General features: G+C 36.2%; 1 protein-coding gene across 2 annotated transcripts; it reads right to left on the minus strand.

The window, feature by feature from the left end:
- Positions 1–1,892: 1,892 nt before the first annotated feature.
- On the minus strand, positions 1,893–21,378 carry BOK (BCL2 family apoptosis regulator BOK). 2 transcript variants are annotated; one of them, XM_026701452.2, is made up of 5 exons: positions 21,125–21,378; positions 19,152–19,526; positions 10,361–10,489; positions 3,393–3,556; positions 1,893–3,028 (listed from the first exon to the last, which is right to left on the minus strand). In XM_026701452.2, exons 2-5 carry the CDS (start codon positions 19,372–19,374, stop codon positions 2,903–2,905), a joined length of 642 nt encoding a protein of 213 aa, XP_026557237.1. In that variant the 5' UTR covers positions 19,375–19,526; positions 21,125–21,378; the 3' UTR covers positions 1,893–2,902. The 2 variants fall into 2 exon arrangements, with proteins under 2 accessions (XP_026557237.1, XP_026557238.1); XM_026701453.2 differs by having other exon boundaries at positions 19,152–19,436; positions 21,125–21,251.
- Positions 21,379–26,596: the final 5,218 nt, after the last annotated feature.

Raw genomic sequence — 26,596 nt, forward strand, 5'->3', positions numbered from 1 at the left:
CTTCAAAAACTAAACTACCTTTAAAATAGTTTTGAAAAAGCAGCTTATATTTGATCAGTGTTTACAAATGGTGACAAACCAGATGAGGGCAAATGGACCCAGGAAGTTTAGCAATTCACTGGTCAGGCAGGTTGGAAATCCAGGAAGTGGTTCCCCACCCCTCTGGTGCTAGCACTTCTCTCTAGGACTGAGTTTAGGAATCTCTGGAAAGTCAAATTATCACTGGAGATGCATATGATCTTTGCTTAGAAAGAGGCACAGATCTGGCTGGCAATCAGCTCTGTCTTTGCTACCGTAGAGAAAATAGTACAACCCCAGTTGTACATGTTATAAAAATCCAGAGTACAGCTGGTGCAGAAGGTTATGGCTAGAAACAGATGTTGGCGCTGAAAACAAGAGCAGGTTACTACTACTTTGCAAGCATACTAGCTGCCAGCCCTAATTTAAGATGTTGGCATTTATTTACACAGCTCTAAACAGTTCTGAACCAGGGTATCTGAAAGCATTTTGCCTAATAATGTCTACAATCTGAGATTTACTAAGGAAAGATTGATGACAGTCCCATTTGTAAAAGATGAATTGGCAGACCTCCATAGTTTAATAAAGCCAGAGCTTGGAATAAACTTCCAACAGGCCTCTTTACTTTGGACTTTTTGAAACAGTTAAGTGTACGATTACCCGCTCATTTCCTGAAATGTGAATGGGCCCCCTGAAATTGATTTAACATATTTTTACAAGGTTTACATTTTTAATGTTATCGTTTGCATGTTTGAAACCTTCATGCTATTTTTGTGTTATCACTGAAAGGCACCTTGAGCACCATGAGATGGTAAGGCAGTACATACGTCTAAATAAATTTATGTCATGGAATTCAATAATTATCAGAATCTTCTTAAGAATGTACCCAAATAATCATGGCTAATCTGGATTGATACTGATTTCATTTGCCATACTCTCATGCCATGTTTGTGAAACTTCAGTAAGCATAGGACACTTTTCTTCCCTTTCTCATGCAACATTTTAGACTTGCCATCAGTTAAACTCTAAATAACCACCAGTCTGAATATATTTAATATTTAGAGTTACTTACCGTATGTAAAAAGTCACATGAAGATGGTTAACAGTGTAACTTGCTCTTTACTAAACATATTGTACAAATCCAGCTTCTCTTTATTTAATGTGGCAGAATTGCCCTTATATTTGTCCATTCGTTCCTTAACTCAGGATAATTCTTATAGATCTTGTCATGTTACTTGGTGATCATATATATAATATTTAAGAACATTTAATGCACGTTTTCACGCTTAATGCAACGCGCGCACACACACACACACACACACACATTTTAGGGCTCTGCATCTATAGCAACAGATCTCATAAAATGTAGCAGTACAATGCTTCTGCTCTGGAGCTGAAATATTCAATTTCTCCTCACGATGTTAGAGTATGACCTCCCACTTTCCACACTCAACATATATATTTCTTCTCTTAGTGATCTTTCAAGCCTACTCCTCCCTGCATCAATTTGGCTTTATAAGGACTCCTTCAACAAACATTAGCGTATACAAATATTCTTTTTTAAACCATAGAATGGTGAAAAGAACTTGTATAAAGAAGTTGAGACATTGTCTTGCTTTTTATTCATCAGAATAGAACTCAATTTTCACTCCTGGAAATTCCATTCCATTTCCTTCCTTGTAGAAAGAAAATTGAGTAAAAAAAAAACCAGAGAGAAAGAAAAAAGCTCATGGAAAAATCCCAAAATGTATCCTTTTTGGAAAGGCAGTTATGTAGTTACTTGGAATATTGCTGATGCCACAAATCTAAGATCCGCTCTTGACCACTTGACCCAAACTATGATTAAGTGATCACAAAGAGTTACAGAAGTCATGTTCTTCATGCTCTGTTGTATTTTATTTAGTCACAATAAATCAACCTCTTCAAGTTGACATTTCATTATATACAGTGTTCAAATTCTGTTCCAATGGTTTAACACCAGAAGCCCTTTGCTGTTTTCATGAATTTCAAGGATAATCTTCATTGCTAATCCCCATTTACCAGCATTTTGCACAATGTAAATTACAAAATAGAAAGAAACAAAATGAATTGGAGTATCTTTAAGATGTTTATACACTTCATTGTGTATACACAGTTCTTTATTTGCTTTTAGACATCAAAGCAGGCTTAGATTTCCTTCTGTCATGCTTGTTATCACATGGGCTACAGTAGGATTAAAATCAAATCGCACAATTTGCCAAATGCACCTTACATTAAAATGTTGTATGCTCCAAATAAGCATCTTTTTGCTGCATTCTAGAAGTTGTTGCGCTTGATGTCTCTGGATCCTTTTATTCAACTTTAAAAATAGCTTTTAAAAAACATTACCTTATATCTTGGTGCCTCAGGTGTGAAAATACAAAGATGGATATGTAGATTGACCACCTATGCTATATAATCCCAGTTTAGTTTCTTAGACAGGAAGTGGTATTTAAACTAAATTTCAATATATTGGAGAAACCCCTCTCTTCTTTATTTAGCAATCATTAACCAAGCATTTAGAATCCAGAATGAATAACACTGTGAAAATCACAACTGGAAAATACAAAAAGTTTAGGATACAGTTTTCCTCTTTGCACAACTCCATATCAGCTTCCTTGTGTTTTTAGTACATTAAAATGTAACACAATTTATAAGCAATAAACTGAGTGGCAAGTTCTTCCATTGCTCAGCCTTGTGAAGAGATCTGTGCAAATCTCAAAGCACAAAGATGCTTGGTATAAAACATGAACTGAAAAAAGGCTTCCCATTGCTGGAAAAGCATAGAGGAAAGTCATCTTGTTACTTCTTCACTGTGTCTCTTTGTCACTGAGAAGAAAATGGAATTTGTTTTGTTAATTAGATATCATCTTTCTGGCAAGAGCACAAAAAAGATGGCCTTCAAAAAGTGGCCAAAATTACAAATGGCAGCCACAAGCCAATGGGAGCGGAGGCTGGGATCAGTATTCACTACACATTTCATTATGTCTGCCTGTGGTGAAAAAGAAAAGAAGAATCAGCATTTTTGCATATGTTATAGACTGTGTACTAATAGAGTTTTGCATGATTCCTGCCAGATTGCTGGTAAAGGATTTATCACAAGTCAGCAGTAGTAAATTAAACAAATGAAATGAGGCTAAAACCTTGAGTAGAAAGCAGCCAATGGATCAGACTCAAAGCTATATGGAGAAACTAATATAGTCAGAATTCAAACTAAGGCCTGACAGACAATGTTTTATTACAGAAGAACTTTGTCCTCCTGTGAAATATCCATTTAATTTGATTTCTGCCAGTAACAATCTCAAGCTTGTCCTCTCATGCTTTTAAGGAAGGTGTAACTCTACAGGGCCACTTACCCAGCCTCCTCTCCTCTTCATCCATGTCACCAGAGTCTTGCGTACAAACTCTCCCAAACAGTCCACAATGGTATGGACCATGGCTGGCTGGGCATGTCTCACACAGTCCACAGCAAGGCCTGCTGCCACGGCATAGAGAGATGCAATTTTACCCCATGTTATTCCTACAGCAAGGGAGGCAAAAATCAAACATAGTACAGAGCTGGCAGGAAAATGACAAAGTTAGGTAGCTATAGCCTGCTTAGGTAACCTCCTCAGGCAAGTATTTTTGCATTTGACATTGTTCTTTCCCCTCTCCCCACTATCACCACACACTAGACCGTTCAGCTGGATAGGTGTGCAGCCAGAGTCTATATCAAATTATGTGTACACAATTTATTTTCACATATTCTGGCAACTGTTGTTCAGTGTCACTTGCCCAATTGGTACATTAACATTGCCTATTTTGTAATCATTCCCCAGGTATAGGCATTGACTGAATAGCTGCTGTTGGATAAGAACAATTTATTTATTTTTATTTTATTTTATTTTATTTTATTTGATTTGATTTGTCAATTGTTTACAAGATAATAAGTATAAGTGTATACATAGTTATGAATACATGAGATGGGTACATATAAGAAAAATAAAAGAAAAATAAAATAAACAATAGGACAGGGACGGTAGGCACGTTGGTGCGCTTATGCACACCCCCTAGAGACCTCTTAGGAAAGGGGTGAGGTCAATAGTAGACAGTCTAAGGTTAAAGTTTTTGGGGTTTGGGGAAGAAACCACAGAGTCAGGTAGAGTATTCCAGACATTGACCACTCTGTTGCTGAAGTCGTATTTCCTGCAATCAAGCTTGGTGCGGTTAACCTTGAGTTTGTATCTGTTGTGTGCTCTTGTGTTGTTATGGTTGAAGCTGAAGTATTCATTGACAGGTAGGACATTGCAATGTATGATTTTATATACCATGTTTAAATCAGACCGAAGACGGCGTAATTCAAGGTTTTCTAGTTCTAGAATTTCAAGTCTGGTGGCATAAGGTATTCTACAACGAGTAGAGGAGTGGAGAACTCTTCTTGTGAAATATTTCTGGACTTTCTCAATTGTGCTAATATCAGATACGTAATGTGGGTTCCAGACTGATGAGCTGTATTCGAGAATTGGTCTAGCAAATGTTTTGTATGCTCTAGTTAGTAGTGTGATATTACCAGAGAAAAAGCTACGTAAGATTAGGTTAACAACTCTTAATGCCTTTTTGGCTATATAGTTACAGTGGGCTCTAGCACTTAGATCATTAGAGGTGAGTATTCCAAGGTCCTTTACAGAGCTTGGATCATCAACAAGATCTTGACTATTCAGCTTGTATTTTATTTTCGGATTTTTTTTGCCAATATGTAAGACAGAGCATTTATTTGTTGAGATTTGAAGTTGCCATTTGTTTGACCATTCTGACAAATGGCAACTTCAAATCTCAACAAATAAATGCTCTGTCTTACATATTGGCAAAAAAAATCCAAAAATAAAATACAAGCTGAATATTCTTTAAAGAATCCAATTAGATGAGATGCCATTCACACAATTATGGGGACAACTTATAAAAGTATATATAAATGTATATAATATCCTGCTTTGGGTCAGGTCTAGATTGTCCCCTCTCTCCTCTGGTGTGTTTGCTCCAATAAGAAATCTGGACGCATGCAATTGCTAGGGCCTACTCTGGATTCTGATACAGAGAAGAGTTAAAGTTACCAAGGAACAGCCCAATCTCCATTCTCATCTCTTTCCACCATCTCAGTTTGCTTTTAAGCATTTATTTACAAAATCGTTTATTACATAAATGAGGTAACAGCTGATTTGGATTTTACAGTACAATATATTTTATGTAATGCCACCAATTAATATTCATTCTCTTAACAAATATAAAGCATGGTACAGCAGATATAGTGTCGCCTCATCAGTGGGAGGGGTGGTAATAAACAAACAAACATTGTCTTACACATGAAAGAGCTAAACCCAAGCTAAGGGCAAGACACAAGAGCGTTCTAGATAATATCAGCCCAATGTAAAGCATTTCAGGCATAGGTGAGGATTGCCAAAATTGTGGTTCTACATTCTGAAAATTAGGAACCTACTGAAGTATAAAGAATTTTCTTTTCATGTGCTAGAGCAATAACTAAAAGATGATTTAATGATATGTGACTGATCTACATGATTCACACATGACTATCAATTACAATGTAATATATAATATAATTCCACATGGTCAGGGTTTAATTTGTTGCTTAAGGCTTGAGTATCATAAATACAAATGGTTTTGATATTTACTTATTTTTTCTTTGTTCTTTCTTTTTTTTTCTTTTCACATTTCACTCATTCTCTGGTTGATATCTTATTTCCCTGCATTATTATTATTATTTTATTTTATTATTGTTAGGCTAGGTTTAAAAGAAATACATATCTTTTTAAAGGATTATGTCTAAGCAGTGATTAATATGCCAATATAATTTTGCTGCAACTTCTTGTTTTCTAAATGTACATATTATATAAAGCTGCAATATGGTTAATAAAAAAATAAAAATTGTAGGCCAGGAAAAAAGTAGAAGCCAGTTATCCCCAAACAGTTATTTCTAGAGATAAAATTAGTATGTGATTCTAATGAAGTTCACAATTTGTTACAATAGTTTTAAAAAATGCATCTCTTAGTGGAGGCATATATAGAATTTCTCTCTCACTCTCTCTCTCTCTCTCTCTCTCTCACACACACACACACACACACACACACACAGTGGCCACAAAAGCTGTCAGCCAGGGAATTTAATTACACACACACACACACACACACACACCATTCTCCTTAAGATTGCTGGGAAGAGGAAGAACCCCCATCTTCTCCCTCCCACTGACCATGCCTAAATAAAGTGGGCTTAAATTGCTTGCTACTTTGTCTTTCCTTTGTCCACCCACACATAGCAAGCGGTGGGAGCAGTTGCAAACTGCATCCAATAAAAATGCCACCAGGTCAGATTCCAGCTGGGCAAAACTGTCATTCTTTACATAAGCATCTTCCTAACAGCTGCAAACAAGAAATCAGCTTGGAGAACAGGCTCCGTATAGCTCAAAGGAACTGGTTCTAAAACCAACCTCTATTGCAAAACTATGAGAGAGCAGAAAAACAGCTGATCCTGCTGAATTATTTTTTAAGAGCAGACAGATGGAAGCCATCTGTTGAGCTGAGGTATGTAAATACCAAATGGAGCAAAACAGAGAAAATAAATGAGAACTGGTCCCCTGCTTAGCTCTCCTAGATGCTAGAAAATCTCCAGGAAACCACGTGGATAAGCGTCTGGTCAGTTTCTGAGCTCACAAAAACTACACTTCCTTTCACTGTACAAATAAACCTATCCACTTGATGATCAAAGTGCACAGCTTTCTATTCCAGTCCAAAACAAACTTGTGATGGACTCTATTACAAGAAGGGGGTAGGGAGAGAAAACTGAGAGAGCCTGTGTTCCTTTTCAATGTCACCACCTCACCACTTGCAAATTACAATAGTAAGAATAACATACTTACTAACCTTGAATAACCAAACCATGTTTTATTTAGTACAGAATTGTTCAAGATAATAAGCCACAACAAATAAGTCAACTATTTTAACTTAGCGTGTTCTGGAAATCTAAATTTTAATTCAGATCGTGCTCAATTTAGTATCACTTGACAGAGGGTAAGTCTCCATGGCCAACTGCCTCTGGTGAGTATGGGACACCCATAGTTCGAGAGGTCCGGAATGGATGTTGTAATCCTCTATTCACCTCCAACCTACTATGAATGTAACTTCTGCCAATGCTTTCCTGAAAGTGAGATTTTCTGGCTCGTTCCAGCTCAAGATTTGCCTGCTTTGTTCTAGGTAAATCCCTTCACTTTGATTGGTCACTATGTAGAGGCAGGAGTAGGCCTCAATTTAAAATCAATAGTTTTTATGGTCTACAATCTCTTCTGGAGCTACCTTTATCAGTACTGTAGTTATCTAATTCCACAATGGTTATGATACTTATCTAGAATATAATTGTTTTGAACCCAGTAATACATACTGTCTATTACTACAGATAGTCCGCAGCTTACAACAGTTTGCTTAGTGACCGTTCAAAGTTACAACAGCACTATGACCATTTTCCACACTTGACCATTGAAGCATCCCCCCATCATCATGTGATTTACATTTGGATGCTTGACAGCTGGCTCACATTTATGACGGTTGCAGTGTCCTGGGATCATGTGACCCCTTTTGCAACATTCTGACAAGCAAAGGCAATGGGGAAACCAGATTTATTTCATAATCTAGTTACTAATGTAACAACAGCAGTGATTAATAAATGGGGCAAGAAAAGTAAAAAAAATGGGGCAAAACTCACTTAACAAATTTCTCAATTAGTAAAATACATTTTGACCTGAACTGTGGTCATAACTTAAGGACTCCCTGTATCATTTTTCCTGAGCTATATATCTTTCTATTGGGGTTTTTGAAAAAATAACAAAATCCATCAGTTTCATAATTCTCATAATTTTTCCAGATGTCTGAAAGAGAAGGGTTTCACTTCTAGCTTCCAAAGAGCCCATCTGATTCATATGCATATTTTTATTTTTGTATGTAACATGTGCAAATACATATAAAAGCATTTATATCCAGTAGAACCTGCCCACTGAAAGGAATGTGGTTGACAAGTGTTCCCTGGAATAGAAAGCAGCTGGCCACAGCAATCACGACATAATAGCATTTAACTCCAGCCTCACTCTTACAGTAATTCCAAGAGTAAAAATTAGCTCTTGTCTTGCTCTATATAACATTAGTAAAGAAAGTTGTGACAATGCATTCAGTGAATCTAACAATATGCAAGCTTTCCAGTGGTTTAGTTAAACTGGTGTGTTTTTTTAATCATGACAAAAGAAACAGAAGGTAATAGAATTCAGGCTCAAAGTAAAATAATTATCCATATTCAGTGTGTTAAGTCAGGAAAGTAAAAGTAAAATTATCCATATTCAGTGTGTTAAGTCAGGAAAAATGCACTGTAATTATGAGTAAACATTGCTCATAATAGTTTATAAAAAACAGGAAAAATATGACAGTTTGCAGGAGTCCTACATTTTTCAAGTAAAACTAAATCAAAACAATCTTTTTCATTCCATATTAAGGCGTACAGTTTTAACACATGTTTCTATTAATTCTAATGTCACTACAGATTATTGTTTTACAATTAAATAAAACTTCATCAGCTTCTTTCACAGAGAAATTATTTTCTGGCACAAGGCACAATGAGAAAAAAATGACGAGAGGTCTATGATGAAAATTCTGTTCCAAGACTCTGAATCTCAGAAAGATCCTGTTTAACAGATATAGTTTACATAGAGGTCAATAGTCAATGGTTTATTTTCAGCAGAACATTTTAACAGCATAGAAACCCTTGCCTTTTGTATACCCGGTATACTTTATAAACCCTACATGAATCATTCAACTAGTAATAAATTGTAATGGCAAATGGTAATCATTTTGGGATTGGCAGGCTCGGTATAAAAAGATGGAAAGTAAGTTTCAGTCAGTCTTAGACTGGAATGATTATTGTTATCTTTCATCTGTGCTCATAGTACATATAAGGAATATCAAAATAGAATAGCAGATGGAAAGAAGATGTGGAAGGTCACCTCTATCCTACCAAAGTGACAATTATGGAGTAGTTAGTCTGGAGTCAACTCCTTGTGTCTTGCTATTTATTTGACAGAGAACAGCAGAGGTTGAGTATATGTAGTTTTACCTTAAAATAAGCACTGAATATCATACACCAGTTTATACAATGTCTTGCTTATAATTGTTCTAACCCAAACCTGGTTCCAAGAGAGCAAACACAAGACAAAGGCAGCAATATAATCTGTTTAAGTTTCAGCTAAGAATCTTGTTTCTTCACAGATAAAAGGCTGCTTCCAACTAATTAGCTCCAACAAGAAAGAGCCTTGCCAAGTTTTTTCAAGTCTGACAAACATCAGATAAGAAATAATTTACAAGAGTCTTCAAATACCAACTATAATGTCCACGAGGCTGAGTTCAAAACTTCTTTGCCTTCTGCAAAGAAAGTTAGCTTCACAGCTGGCTTTTATCTTCTTGAAGGAGGGGCCATTACCTTGCAGCCTTACTCTTGAGTTGCCCATGCTGTTGTAACTGTTCTTTCCTCTGAGAAATCCTGCGTGCACGTGCACTTGGCACAGGCTCCTCGGGAACCTCCTCATCACTGCTGCCAGCCCACACAATCAAGGCAGCAGTCCACTTCCTAATGGTCCTGGCCCTCATCTGAGTCCTCGCTCTCCTCAGCTGTCTGCACCTGCTATCGGCTAACCACAACAATAATAGAAGACAGTTTCTCTCCACTTTTTCCAACTGTCTCTTAAAGTAATTAAGATGACACCTCAAATGAACACCCATATGAAAGATGCATCTCTGACTTGATAGTACTGGGTATTTGAAGTTACCTTAGATTAAACATGGTTTGTTTGGGTTTGCCTCTTCACAGGAATATCTACACTCTAGACTTTTCTGACTTTTCTTTGTTACTTGAGAAACAAATAGCGTAAAAATGAAGCTCATTCTGCAGTCAGAGCATATATAATCTCACAAACCAAAAAGAGGAGAAAAACAGAACTGTCTGTAGCATAGCAGCTGCCAAGAACATATAAAAATAAGTACTTGACATTAAAGAGGCTCCCTTTCTGGAAGACAGAAAACAGGGAGAGGCTAAAATATTTTGTTACTCAAGAAAAATGTGCATTTGGCTTACAATATATCTTTAATGCAACATCCATTGCCTCTTTGCTTATGCCAGTGATATTTTTTGCTAAGTGGCCTCCACTCACTCCACTGACCAGCAACTGCTATGCTCTACACACATTGGCTTCTCTATTTTATCTTTCCTTTGCCCATAGTTTGCATTTCAATACATCACCTGATGAAAAGATTTGAGTGGCCACAGCCAAGAATGCATCTGTCACCACAGTTTCTGAATGGAGAGAGATGTTTAGCTGCCGTGCTATGTTTCGATAAAGATTGGGCCTGATATACTCCAGTTCATCCCCTAAAAAAAGAAACACAAAAAGCCTTTTATATACATGCAAAACATATTTATTCAAATAGCTGAATCCCACTTTTAGTTAAGACATTCAAACGGGATGCAAATCCACAAAAATCAATAAAATTATAGGATGAAATCATAAAGGTAACATGTTCTTACAGAGTAGTTAAAAATGCTGGAATCTGGAATACAGCGCTATCGGCTCCATTGAAGGGAGTTTGTTGTGGCACCAGATTTCTTTGTTTCTGTTTGTATTGCTTTTTTTTTACCTTTATTTTTTTGTACGATGTTGCTTTTATGTAATTGTTGTGAGCCACCCAGAGTTACGTTCTAAAATGGGCAGCCAAGCAAATCTTTTAAATAAATAAATGTATACTGTTCATTGAGACCTTAATTACATTTAAAAAAACAACAACAGGAGTTGCTGGAGCTCTCTGAACTTCACTGTTTGCTTGCAGATGTTCCATTACCCAAATAGATAATATTATCAGTGGGAGTATCTAATTTTCAGCAGAGACAGGACCATTCCCAATTGGAACTAGGAAGGATAGTGTGCCACAGATAGTGTGTCATTAGTAGAAAGACCATGCCTTTCATTATTACCTGATAGGTTTCCCTTGGCAGATGGATTTCCCTTGATAGCCCTGAGAAAAAGTCTTAATGGGAATATCAAAGGAGAAAGAAAAAACAGGAGACGAGTAATTTATGCTTTAGAAATGCAACGCATCATCTGGAAATGAGCACAGCTAAGGTATCTGGGGGTCATTTTCACGATTTGACTTTTATCTAGATATAGTATGATAGACATGTAGGCAACCTAGAAGAGATACAAATTAATGAACTACTAACTAACATTAGTACCCAAATTAAAATAGTTGAAAATATTCTCAATTCAATCAGCTGTACAATGCTTTTTGGCAGTGGGTGCCTTTGTTTCCTTCTCTGGGGTGACCTCTTTAGCCTGTGCTTCACAAGCTTCTACTCCCCGTTGTGGAGTCAGATACCATCTGTTTCCTCCATCCATACCAATGGATTCAATTTGAAGAACTGCATATTTCTCTTATTAAGATTTGTTTAACATACTAAACAGTACATTGAACTAGGAAATGGTGATATTATCAGATGTTTATGAAGGATAGTATTCAGGTTATTTCTTCTTTTGAAATTCCATACTCATATATCTGTTCATAAGATATACATTCAATGCATATTCCTCTAATGCAAACAGTTTGTAAATAAACTAAAAAAAAATAGCTCTAAAAACGTTTCTACAAATCTAATCAGGTCAATGACGTGAAAGTCGGCCACTGTTTATTTCTTCATCCCTCTGAGCCTTCAGAGAATTACTTTGTGACTTTGAGTTGACCTAAAGAGGTGTTGCCTTAATGTGGAATTTACATCTCAAAGTATACATACAACTACAAACATTCACAAGGAGTCACATATTCTGGCCTTCATACTGTGTGTGCATGTTCTGGTAAGAAGTAACACCTTTCCTTTCTTTTTTCCCTTTGCACTACACTTTTCCTTTCCCTCCCTTATTTTCCCACTCTTTTCTTTTGTATTTTATTATATAAACTGATAAATAAAAAGCTATAACAAAAAAGGGCTGTTGACCATTTCCTAAAAGATCAGGGCAGCCCTTCCTTCAAATGGCCTCTATGCTGGGAATTCTGATGTTTTTACTCCCAATACAACAAAAGGTTTATCAAGCTGAAAGAGGCAAACATGCTATTTCTTAAGATGAGGCTGCTATTTTAAATTCAAATGGCATATTTTTTTCCTCTATTGGAAAAATGGCAAAATGCCCTTCTGTGCTTATGCTAGCATGGATATCAAAAGACAATATAATCTATGTCTTAATCCTGATTTCATGTGATCCAGTAGATGCTATTTAAAAAGAGGATTAAGAGCAACAGGATGGGGGAAGGGTACATTAGCCTTAGTCTGGTATATTTTTTTTACTATTCAGTTGTATGGTTATGATTTACCAGAATTTTTGGCTTATGTTTTTGTTTTTAATCATCTTTGAAGTTATTCTTGATTCAAATATTTAAAATAATATTTTGTTTAGACTTGCCCCCAAAATCTTTAGAAATATGCTATTGTTTTGCTTCAGATATGGCTAGAAAAATGTGATAATCTTCCCCGTAAGTCCCCAGACAAGATGAGGATTAATTTTGCATTATTGAAAAAAGGGTGTATCCCATTAAAGCAATCTGTCAACCTCATCTCAAGCAAAACAAAAAAAGAGTTCCATTGTTGGAACATGATAAAAGTTTATGGCTTGCCTGAAGCTGTGAAATGTTCATCAGACAGACTAACATGTCACCAGTTATTTCACACTAGGGCAGACATGAGGTGCTAAAATCAGGAAACTTATTTATTTATTTCTCCTTGATTCTCAGTATATCCTTCCCACAGAAGCATAAGAGAAAGATTATCTCATCCAGGAAAGGCCATATCCAACATCAACTTTGCCAATATCATCAAATATTTTTTTAAAATTGGAGGGGGCACAAGGAGGTTGGAAAGTAGCCAGGGATGTTTGTTATCTTTGCAAAAAGAGGGGACAAGTTTCCAGCTCCATCAATTCCACAGACGTCTCCAGACATTTTGCAAGTACACTTTCAGTACGCATAGAGGTCTTGTTTTGCATGAAGCAAAACGATTTTGTCAGAAGCTCAGGTCCTGACAGCTACTACTGTAGTACAACTAGAAAATAATCTAATTAACAACCCTCAAGAGCCACCACTAGTCAGTGCATAAAAATACACTTAGATGGACCAGAAGTTAGATTTGCTGGATGAGACCCTATTGTGTTCCACGCCTATCTGTTCCCATTGTACAAGCATTTATAACTGTTGCCATTTTCTATCCACTCATTTCTTTATCTTGGATCCTACATCTCCACCACCAGTTTGAACTAGCCACCAGTTAGTTCTGCTATAAACATAATTAGGAAAACATGGTAAATATGCATTTATTTCTTCTTTTATGTGTGTCATTCCTTAATAGGAAAATATATTCATATTTTCTTTTCAGCATCACTATCAGTGTGAACTCATTCCCTCTGACAGGCATTTTCAGTTAATTTTAAAATCTTGCTTTCTACATGGAAATTGGAAAAAAGCAATGGCAAACCATTCTGCATTCTGACAAAAACATCACATCAGCATGACAATGTAGTCATCAAGAATCAAACTCAACTCCGAGGATTTTTAAATCTTAACTACTTCTGGAATGTACTGCTTCAGGAATTGTGCTTGGAGATCACTAGCTTTTGCAGAGAAACCAAAATGCATTTTTATGATAATTCATTACTAATTAATTTTAGCATTAGTTCTTCTAGCTTTTAATATTCTATATCTTAATTGTTGCCAGCTGCTTTGACTTCTCAGTTAGACAAAAAGATGGTACACTTACTGAAAAAATTAACTTGCTGGTTGAAAAGTCTTATATTTTCTTTTTTGAAAATCTATTGGTATTATATTTCATTTATCTTATAGTGAATAGAGTCCTGGGAATTTTATATTTGAAGAATGGCTTAAATGTGTTTTTTTTTTAAGTAATAAAATAGCTCTCTATATGAAAGCCATTTCTCCCTCGATTCCTCTCTTTCGTTTTAGTTGTTACTTACACAATTGTTTGGAAATCTCATTTAAACCAACTTATGAAATATTTGGCCGAAAGCAGTAACATTTGACCCTCTGAAGGGCCAAATTGTTCCATGTAATCTGATAAAAAGAGAGAAAGGAAACGTGGTATATACATGCACAGTCTGATAAGAAACATTTTGAGAATAGGAACTTTCTGCCCAGAGTGTGTAAAACTCCTCATGAGATAAAGAAGGGAGGAAAAAGGCAGGAAACCAAGGATGGCAGCTTCTGAGAAAAATAAAATCACATTTGGATGAGATGTAACTGAAAGGGAAAGCTAATTGCCGTCATATAACCTGATGATTTTGCTTAGGAGAAGGTCTTCTAATTATACCAGACTGCCTATTGTAGCAAGTTAGCACCCACCCCTCCTAGAAGAATGAAATATTTTAGGAAATATTAAAAAGGCAGGATAAAATATTTCCCCTAAAAGAGAAATAAAAAATCTTAAAGGAAACAGAAACCCAGCTCCCTGCCCCCAGCAGATATTTTGGTGCACCTTAAGAGAGACTGGGCCAGCCTATCTACAAGATAAAAAAAGACCTCCAGCTCCAGGGTCATGGGATTAAGATATGACCCCTTAGGACATAATAGGATTAGCCCTCTACCCATCTAGCAGCAGGGCTCACTGAATTGCAAAATCACCTGGGGACATTACATCAGCCCAAGGTTCCACCAGACTTGATTCAGACCATAATGACTCCACATGGGAGTCTGATTGTAGCCAATAACATACATGCTCTTGCCACAGGAACACGAAGCTCAAGGGTAAGGCCCAAGAGAGGGTATAAATAACCCTCACTCTCCACTCCATGTGTTCAGCTGCCCAAGTCCTAAAACCCATGTGGTCCTGTCCATCAATAAACCATCTTTTCAAACAGCCTCCATGTTTCCAGTGTCTTTCTCCCCACTTGGAACTGAACCAGATGGATATTTCTTCCAACAATATGACACTACACAAAGATTTAAAATATTTACGTATCTGCACCACTCACTTTTTCATGAACGTGATTATATATTAGCACCAATCTCTGCTGGTGGACCTTTCACACATAATTTTAGAATGTAAACAGTTACAAAAAGACAATGCAGAGAGCTCCAAAAAGCTAATCTCCAAAGCGTGGGAACAAATCAGCAAGTGCCCTGCAGTGCAAGTATACAAGAATTGTATACTCCCTACCATCCCCATCTTTAAATTCACTCATACACTGATGGAGTCCGAGCTGACAGCTGGTGACTAAGATAATCTGAGGTCATAATGGCTTCCCTAGCTGTTTGAGCACATTCAGAATACTGAGAGTGTATGTTGTAACTCTGCCAAAATGATTTGTGACATCTACTGCGGCAATCAGGTGTGGAAGTTTCACACAGAAATAAATGAACAAATCAGATGTGCTGCAGTCTCCTCTTAATTAAATGTATAAGAATGCCTCTAGGATGTATTTCTGACTTACAGGCATTTTTGGAAATGCAGATTTTATCTGAAGCTAGATTTTGCTTTGCAGCACGCCAGGTTCCAATGCATTATTTTAATAAAATAAAAAATAGGCAGAACAGGAATTTGATAGGTGCCAAAGAACGTATCTCAGCAGGCACATGGATTGCGTTGTCAGAACATAGTGGGGACCCAATATCATGCATTCATCAATACTGTTCAGAAAACAACAACCAGGCGGGGGCAAATTCCATATTAGGGAAGTAGGAAAGCAAAGACAACTACCATAATCCTTCAGCAAAGCTGTGATGTACCCAAATCTGGAACATTAAATATAATCATTATTAAGTATACTTTTTTGATTATCAATGTCAAGAAAGGGAAGCTAAATCAATGAGAGAGCTTGATCAGTGCCTTTATAAGGAGAGTTACAGTATTTCTGGATTTTTAGTTGTTTTTTTAAAAGGAAGTGACATATGTTATAAATTATCCAGTGAAACTGAATGATAAGACATTCTGGAATAAATAAAAGAAAGACTTTGGGAAACACTTTGATTTCACTATGATTTATTATAATAACGGCCACCAACTGAGATAGTTTTAAAAGACTATAAATCAGGGGCGTCCAAACTTGGCAACTTTAAGACTTGTGGTTTTCAACTCATGCTAGCTGGGGAATTCTGGTAGTTTAAGTCCACAAGTCATAAAGTTGCCAAGGTTAGACACTCCTGCTATAAATTATTAGTAGTTTGGTGATTATCTAATCTGGGCTGTAACAGAGGGGAGTGTAGGATGAAAAAATATCTAGTAGGCACTGAGATTTTAATTCAAGTTAGATTTTTCTTCCTCAAATCTGTACTGGAACATTTTGATGACTGGATTTGCATGATGTGTTGAATCACAAACTGGATGACCTGAAAATTTTGTATTTTTCCCCATTAACTAAGTTTAATGTAACTATGAATACATCATGCAAGCCTAACTTTTTTTTATCACAAGTTCACTCGGGAAAAAGGTTTTGGCTACTTCTCATCTACATTATTTACAGTACCTGCCAATGTTTTAGTACTGAAATATTTATAAATAATTGCCTAAAAACAATTCAAAAATATTAAATTAGCACCAAATTCATTGAGGTAATTGTAATGGGAAAATAGCAATCATACTTTTTTTGTCCACCATGCAATTCCCAGTTATTTTCATTAAAATAGTATTTCTCAATCTTGGCAACTTTAAGATGGTTGGAGTTCAATTTTCAGAAGAATTGGAATTCTGGGAGTTAAAATCCACTCATCTTAAAATTTGCCAAGTTTGAGAAACAGCATTAAATCTAGAGCAGGTCTGGCTTACTGAATAGAGGGTTCAGCGGTCTATGTATTTCACTGTGAATTTGATTTCATTTTTTTCACTTTTTTCTTTATCTTTAAAAGTTAAAGTAATCTAACCATCGGAGTGATCTTAATTACCAATACTGTATAAATAACACAATAGCGAAATAATATAATGTACTACTTGTATTTTATTAAAATATATATATAAAAGTATCAATAGTATCACTAGTGCTTTTTGTTATTTTTCTCTCTCATTTTGTTTTTGCAATTTGGATTATAAATTACTTTCATCCTATGACCATTTTGGGGGAGGATGTTGTAACTAATAAAGGTCACTAACATGATGTAAGATAATAATCACATAAATAATCATAATGAGAAAGGCTATTTGGCCTCCTTTTGTACATCATTAGCACTACTGATGTTTAATGTCACAGAAAAATTTTTTGGATAAACAATAAAGACACCAGAAATAGTTTTTGTTCCCCTTCAAATAACCTTTGTAGAAGAAAGTAAAGTGGCTTCTCTAGGAATTGGCCAATAGATATCCACAAAAGCAGCAAATTCCAAACTCAGCTCAAAAAATAAAGCCTAAAACACCTCTAACCAAATTGATGTCTTGTTATGAAATCTAACATGCACAACCATCTTAGTCTCGGAATAAAGAACACCATCAAAGCTCTTTTGGAACTTAATGCATAAAAAACAGCACGTACACCTCCCTCTTCATCCATACAAACAATTAGGAAAATATTGCTCTGGCGTAACACCTAAAATCCTAGAAGCCATCTCTTACTCCTGGCTAATCTAGGGCTAGTCCTGGCACATCCCAAACCAGTCTGAGAGCATGAAGAACAAACTTTACCTTTGTTTTCAATATATTGTAAAAAAGAAAGGTGTAAGAACGCTGTTGCTGCATTCAACAAAATGGTTCACAAATTCAAACCAAATGAAAGCAGATTGCCTGTATGTTATAGTGAGATGTATCTGTTGTAACTGCCATCAGCACATGTGATGCTTATCACAGCTTAGTTCAAGGAGAACTGGAGGCTAGTCTGCTCTTGGCAAGAACAGATGTACGTTTGATCGATTACAGGGAAATTCAGAAAAGTTAGCTGCTGAAGGGATACCTCTGATATGGCAATGGTGTCAAAACATGTATTTCTACTCAATATCACTCTCAAGACAATGTAGATGGGCTGTTTTGCAGCTTAGATGATCTCATAAGAGCCTTTTCCATTCCGAGCAGCATATAAATTGCAGTATTGAAAATAAATAAGGTTGAAGCTCTATCTTACATGACAAACCTCTGCATGCAAAGGGAGTGATGAGGATTCCATCCAGGGAGAATTTTATATTATACGTTCCTTGAAGTCAGTAACAAATAATTTTAAAAGACCTAAATAGTGGGATACCTGATTTAGGAATGTAATATATTTATATCAAATATTTTATATTTGTAAATCAGGTATCCCACAATTTAATTGTAATCATATATATATACATACACACACACACATATTGTATACACAGACACATATATATACACATATACAATGTGTGCATGTGTATATGTGTGTGTATATATAAATAATTGTAACATATATATTTATCTATAGTACATATTTTAATATAATATGATTATAATTATATAAGCACACAATCATAGCCCTGATGTTGCCTTTAGTCAAATAATTTTTGAAGCATGACAGAAGCTTGCTTTATTTATATATTATATTACACCTTTGCTTCTCAAACAGACATACATGCCAAGTTCCCAAAAACATGTTGCCTGCCACTTCTTTCCTCCCTCTTCCGTAATTGAAGAGCAGCCTGTTTTTAAGTACTTCAAATATTAACATATATACATGATGGATAAAGGACCAACAAATGCAGCCCTTGGCCAACTAGCACAACATATTGGCTAGACATGTTTTCCAAGGTGAGAAAAGAGGAATCATGCTAAAAATACAGGCAAATAGATTTATTAACAAGCCATGTAAATTTGTCCCTCTTTTCACTGAATGCAGGGGACAGTGGGATAGATTTTACCATTTTGGACCCTGAGAAGAAGAGAGAGCCTGAGACAGAAAGAGACAGAGGCAACAAATTGTTAGATGAACTCGACACAGGAGGTAAGATTACAGGTAACTTTTGGTGAAAAGAGCAGAGGTATAACAAGCATTCTACCATTGTAACACAACTAGCCAGACCTGTCTTTTGTCCATTTTTGCACTTACCCAACCTTAAAAGTATTCTGGACACTTCTGCTAACTTGCCAACTGGAACAGGTGAGCTGTGCTCAGGCTTATTCCAGCCAATTCCAGCCCGAATGAGCCTGGAGTGAATGTAGTCCCTGCAAAGCGCCTTGGCTTGAGATACGAGCTCCTTGTCAGTGGGAGTCCGGTCAAACACTTCCATCACTTCTGCAGCAAAGACAGAAGAACGACGGAGCACTTCCATTCTATCACCAATCTTCAAACATGCTGGGTAGAGTCTTCTTCAGGATTTCATTGGCAGGACACCTGGAGAGGAATCTATTTATGTGAATACAGAATGTGTCCACAGGATACTGCTTTGCTGCAATTTTCAGTAAAGATGTTTGTTGGAGATCCCTAATTGACAAATGATCAAGAAGAAATTATCCAACTGTAATCAATAGCTGTTCATGTTAGCTTCCTGATAAAGCTAAGTTGGTTTATGCAGAAATCAGTGTGCAGCATTATCTGATGTATCATTGTTCAAAGCAGCTTCTCTAGCTTGATGCCTTCCAGATGTATTAGCATTATATCTGCCAGAATTCCAAACCAACATTAGTAAGTAACCAGATCAAGGAAGGCTGCATCAAATTAAATTGTTTTTCTGTGTAGCTTACATAGATAAATGTGCTCATGGTTGCAATTTTACCAGCACTTGAAAATATGGAAGCAAACTTTTGATTACAAACCACATGGCAGACTTCAAGATCTCTGCAAAACCAATGAGATGAGCAAACACATATTTTCATAAACATAATTTTCTGAAGGGTGTTTCCAAACAAGACTTTTTATCATTTGCCTTCAAGATGAAATTTTTACAGGAGATTCAAACAATAATATATTTGTTTTGTTACCATCCTATATTTTTCCATTTCAACTGTCTTTTGCTTAAAGAAAAACCAGAAACACATCTATTAAGACAGAAAAGCTGCAGAGTGCCTTTGAATGACAGAATAAGGCACATGAGTCTGAAAACAGCCTCACACACCCTCTTAAAAATCAGCAGTTATAAAAACAAATTAATGGATTCTTGAAATAACATTTGAAAGCATCTTGTTTTCTGCAAAGGACAACATATAAACAGGCAAAATGCCAATGTTCAGTGGCAATGACATCAAAACAAGTAGGCATGACATATTATATCATTCACTAAGAAAAAAAGTAGGAATAGTGACAGTATCTTCACCAAAGATGGCATTCTCTTCTAGGAGATAAAAAACACCCAAGCCTTTTTGTATATTTTTTATTTCCATCTAAAATAAAATGACATACAACACTGTCTCTCAATTCTGCAAAGATACAAGTTTCCTCAAATTTCATCTCTACTGACTTTATGTTTTAACATACTTAAAATACTCCTCTTGGTCAGAAGGTAATCTTGTTAATGGTGTAACTTGAAAATTTAACACAGGAACCAAGAGTTACTCTAAAATATTTTCACAAGACCCAGAAAACATTTCCAGCCAATCCATTATTGATGAAATAATGTTTAATCAATATTGAGGTAAAGAGTACAACTCTGAATATCCAATGTCCTCAAACACAGGTACACAGGTATAAGCATAACATCATCCATTGCCAACCTATACCGATTTCTACAGGGCTTGCAGGTGGCCAAAATACATAACATACCCTCTGGAACAGGGAGTTAGAAACCTTCTTAGGGATTAGATGCTTTAGCTGTATTCACAAATCACACAGCAACATAAATGAGCCAATTATATATTAGCCTAGTCTCTTCTGCAAACCCCAAACCATGAGAAATTATCTAAGTTCCATTGTGCCATGCGAACCTATAAAATCAAATTAACTGATAAACTGATAAACCATAGTTAAGTCTGCCACTATGTTTATAAACAAGCTTCTGACAGGGCATTTTTACTCTTCCTCAATCTGTCCTAAATCAATAAAAAGGCAACAGCAACGTCCACCCGTACAGTTTCCCAGCGATGTACCTCTCCAAGGCATTTCCATTCCACAGTGATGATTTGCAGTGCAGGAGGTTCCTTACGTGCTCTCTGCTTTACTTAGAGTCCCTTGATTCTCCCCACTGGGACCGGGTTGAGCAGAGATCCCAAGAGCCCAATTCTCCAAAAACAAAAAAAACTTCGAGCCGTTGTTCCTTCTGCCTTCACAAAGCTTCAAAGATCCCAGCGCTCGCTCGATTCCTTCCGTGGAAAAAGACCTTCTTGCTATAGCCTTGTAAGGCAAGTGAATTAGCCAAGTGGAGGAGGAGCTACAAAGAATTCGACCGCCCCTTTCGCCTGTCTCTTAAGGAGGCACCAGGAAGCTGGGCCGGTGAGGGATGAAAGCTGTTTTGTGCATATCGTACGACCTGGTCCTCGGGTGCCTCATTCAAATTGAGAGTGGTACCTTTAAGGTGCTACGGCCACAAGGTGGTTTCTTCGGTCTTGGCTTAGCTTCTATGAATTCGTCCAATGTAGGCTGGAAGCCTGACTTATTTTGTGGTGAAGCCAGCCAACTGTGCTTTATTAAATAAGCTCCATTGAAGCAAAACGTGGCTTTGCATGTTGAGCAAGCATCTCCCAATAAAACAGCTCATGAAAATTTACAGGTATCTCTGGGCATAAAGGTGATGTGCTATAATATCCTTCTGAGTAGGGCTTCTTAAACCTGTGACTAGATTTTGCTGGTCATGATTGGTTTCCTTTGTAGTCTTATGTATTAAGAAAGTTCAAAACATTCTTAAAGATCCATCTCATCCTGGGCACCCTTTTTAAACTATTACCATCTGGCAGACATACAGAATAAAAACAAGGACAAATAGACTGAAAAACAGCTTCCATCCCAGAGCAGTAACTATAATGAATTCTACTATATATAGTGCACTATTAATGCAATATCAGGGGTTTCAATTCAATTGTACAGAATGCAAAGGATGTGCATTTGTTTTGTTTTTATAGTTATAATGTACACTGAAGAGGGCATTTAATTTCATTAAATGAGGTGCAATGACAAAGTAAATTTAAACTATTTTACTTTTTTAAAACTTGTATTTTTCTGAGAAGGAATCCATTAGTCTCATCATACTCTGAAAGGAATCTATGCCCCAAAGAGGTTGTGTTTTAGAGCAAAATCCTACCATTCCTCTAAGGACTGCAGAGTAGGTTATTTGGCCCTGCCTATTGAAATGGAACCCATCCACTCCACTCATAATTCGTATTGAATCAGGAGTTATTTCTTCTGCCATCTAAATCTATTTGGCTATGCCACTTCTACATCAATTACGCCAGCCAATTGTTCAAAGCTGGAGCTGTATTAGCTCAATTGCTCCTCTGCTCTTCTCAGTCATTGGGCTCAGACATAATACTTAGTCTGGCTTATTCTTTCGTGTTAACCAGCTATTCCTTTTTTCATGTTTGTGAACCAACCACTTATGCATTCAGCTAACATAACTGTCCCCTGAAGTCCTAAATGGTGTTCATATGCCTAGCAAGATAAAACTTTTTTTTTCCTGCGGCAGCATAACTGTATTCATTATGAATATGTACTGATTGTTGTACAATAGTCATGAACTTTCAGTTGGCATTTATCCATTATCTGTTTGTGGTTGGCACTTCTTTCACCCCTTTTGTATCTGATGTAACCTCACTATTTCCCAAAAAGCATAGAATAATAAAAATAGAACAGAATAACAGAGTTGGAAGGGACCTTGGAGGTTTTCTAGTCCAACCCCCTGCCTAGGCAGGAAACACTATACCACTTCAGTTATCCAACATCTTTTAAAAAACTTCCAATGTTGGAGCATTCACATTCTGGAGGCCAGTTGTTCCATTGATTAATTGTTCTAACTGTCAGGAAATTTCTCCTTGGTTCTAAGTTGCTTCTCTCTTTGATTAGTTTCCACCCATTGCTTCTTGTCCTGCCTTCAGGTGCTCTGGAGAATAACTTGACTCCCTCTTCTTTCTGGCAGCCCCTGAGATATTGGAACACTGCTCTCATGTCTCCCCTGGTCCTTCATTTCACTAGAGTAGACATACCCAGTTCCTGCAACTGTTCTTCATATGTTTTAGCCTCCAGTTCCCTAATCATCTTTGTTCCCTTCTCTGCACTCTTTCTAGAGTCTCAACATCTTTTTTTACTTGACAAATGTACACACCAGCACCGCACAGCTTCAGCAATCGAAGAGTTCACCCTTATATGTAAACTGATATGTAAACCTTATATGTAAACTTGGTAAACTGAGTCCTGATCCACACTTGCTTCCATCAAAGACAGTAATTCAAATATATCTCAGAGGAAGACCACATTTCCATTGCAAGCAGGCTTCAAGAGAAGATGGCATTTTACGGTTACTAACTTCCATTGCCAAATGGACTAGTCAGATAGGCTGAGAGGCTCCTTATCATTAAATACTGTATAGACTTTGCTAGACATCCTCTCCTGTCTTTAGGAGCTGATAGTGAAAAACAGGATGACTGTTTCGGATTTGCTCATGTGTTTTATTTCCCAGCTGCATGTTTTCTTTCCTCTCAGGCCCGTTTTTTTCCTGTGTTTATTATGATGCCTATTAGGCATTGTAAAACTTAACTAGAATAAATGGGATACACTATAAAGAATTGGGTAAACTTACAAAATACACCTCTGAAGCACCTTTACAAAGATTTTTTCTGTAATACTCTAGGGAAGCAAATGTTTTAAAAAGCAGAATAGAAAGACTATTGATGCTTTTGAACTTTAATGTTGGAGAAGACTGCTGAAAATATCATATACAAGAAAACCAAAATGGACCATCAACCAAAAATTCTCACTCAAGGAACAAATGTCCAGCTCAAATTTGGATACATTATGCAAAGACTTTAGACAAGTCTATAAAGCTAGGAAAATTGGAAGAAAAACATAAGAAAATAATCAGCAGTAAGGTGGATGGACTCAGTTGTAGTGGCAGTTGCAGGACCCGAAGGACCAGATCATAGACAGATTATTCTCACTAAAATCTAGATGGTCACTGAGAGATGACACCAATTTGATGGCACATATTCAGTCAATCTTTCATCATGGAGAGGATAAATAGGAAGACATACTTTAGAGTCAGCATTTCCTTGGGGACTCTTATCCAAAAATATTGTGTTTTTTTAATCAATGAAAGGCATAGGAATGAAGAACTTATTGTTCAAGCTCTTTCAGGCTTACATATAAAAACCTGGATAAAAAAAATAAAGCCAGCATACATGACAACATCTGAATCAACAAGTACAATGTTATTGGTTATAAAACCCAAAACCATTTTTTAAATCACCTTTTACTCTTCTCTTACTTAAGACATCCATGCTTCATGCTCACATTATAGTTTCAGCATGTAATAAATACTTTGTGCTACTTATGTGATTACAATTATATTTTGGAAATCTACCATCAATGTGGAGTGTGCAGTTTATAGTTACAGTATTTCGATGGTGACTTCTCACACTCATATTGTACTTGATTTATAGCAGTTCAAGAGAGGCAATAAATACAATGGCAGAATAGTTTAATTAAAGTTGAAAGATATAGTGCTAATTTCAAAGCTACTAAATTATGGCTTAACATATTTTGTGCAATATTAAAGACAAATGATAAATAGATTAATTTACATTTATTACATAGTATAAAACAAACACATGGTATGGATGGACACATTAAAGTTCATTTTATTTTAAGATAGTATGTTTTCCACTATGAGGAATAGTTTTAAAGTCTCTGAAATGTGGAACTTAGGAATGGTGGCACTTATGAACAGTGGATCAATAGACAGGAATGCAAGGCAAGTTTTAAAATTGAAAAAGCATACATTATTACAACCTGTTAGACTTAGAAGCTACACTATATGAATTATAAATGAAAGAATTGTTTCTGAATTTTCACTGAAAAGAGGATGAGAATAGGGAAGGATTTGCTTAATCAAGGACACAATAAGCATTGAGCAGAAATGTTAAGGATCCAAATCACTTCATTTCTTGCTTTCTAAAACTTCTCAGTTTCTACTCTTGCTACTCTATATAAGAAGGAAGATCCACAACAGAAACCTGCCTGTTACAAAATACATTAGAGAAAGATAATTCCTAATGACTATTGAATATAGTATGGTTACCAATCTTATTGTGAAATGGAATCGAACTATTCTCCACAAGATTGGTAGGAATTTACAGCCTGAGGGAGAAAGTTGGCCGCCCACATTGTTGTGATCCTTATCCACTTATAAAGAGTCTAGGATTCCTAGGACTATGACTAGATCAGAAGAATCAGCTGCTTCTCAGAACAATTTCACCCACTACATCTGAAAGGTACAAGAGCACTCTGATGTATTAATAATATTAATAATATATTAAATAATGAAATGGTAAAAGCTTGAAAGGAATGATAATTTCTGCTTTTTCCTGGTGAAAAACCAGATAGTGATTGTGATTTTTCTACAAGACCTTATATCTTCTTACATTTCATCTTAGTACTATATAATGGTACTTTATATTTTCTTCTTCACCAAATTCTTATTTTTCTTTTTGATTTTAATTTCTGCTTTTCTGTACCTTCTACTTTTTATTCCTTTAAGTTTGTATTAGTTTTTATTTTATAAGTTGTAATATTTAATAAAATTATTATAAAATAATGAAACAGCCTTTCCCATTGGACCCAACCCTCTTGGCCTCTTTTAAAGCATTAAAGATCTGGAAGCTCCCACATGTATTTGGACCAGGTAATTGGGTGATCCCCAGTGATTGTTAATTTTGTCTTTGTGACTGAAATGGAACTTTTTTTTTGGAAACTCAGGCATGTTCTGTATGAGTTTTTTCCTTTATATATTGTGTATATTGTTTAATGTGTGTTTTTTGTTTTGATTTTAATTTTTTGTAAGCTACCTAGACTCCCTGATGAGATAGGCATCTATAGAAATTAAATGTTTACTAGTATATGCTTATATTTTAATTACAAAAAAATATACACAACTTTAATTTTAATGAATTCGAAATGTAACCCAACTAGAAGCATATTTGTTCAATTGATTTAAGTTGAAATTAAACTGTTGTATCATGCCTTTGTGGACTTAAAAACCATGTTATTATTTTAAAAAAATAACTCTCTCTGGTGAATGGGTGGGTTAAAAGAAAGAGAAGGAAGGACTTCTACTTGTGGTTAGTTTTAGGCTGGATTGTAGATTGCCCCACTCTGGGCCCTTTCCTTCCTTTGAACCTAAACACTGGGCTAAAATGCCTTTGTAACACCTTTTTTCAGATTCAGGCTTAAGGAATTCTTAGCTGTACTAGGGTTAAAAGCAAGGTTCCCCCTTAATGTAACCTGTCCAAGGGCAAACTCAAAGATATATGCAATCTTTCTAGACTGCTGTCTACTGTCTTGAGGGGTAGCCCAGTGACTCAGCAGTTAAGACACTGGGCTTGTCAGCTGGAAAGCCAGCAGACCAGGTTAAAAGA

This window comes from Pseudonaja textilis, chromosome 4 (assembly GCF_049901715.1).
Source record: "Pseudonaja textilis isolate UNSWEBS1 chromosome 4, rPseTex1.2, whole genome shotgun sequence".
Taxonomy (NCBI): Eukaryota; Metazoa; Chordata; class Lepidosauria; order Squamata; family Elapidae; genus Pseudonaja; species Pseudonaja textilis.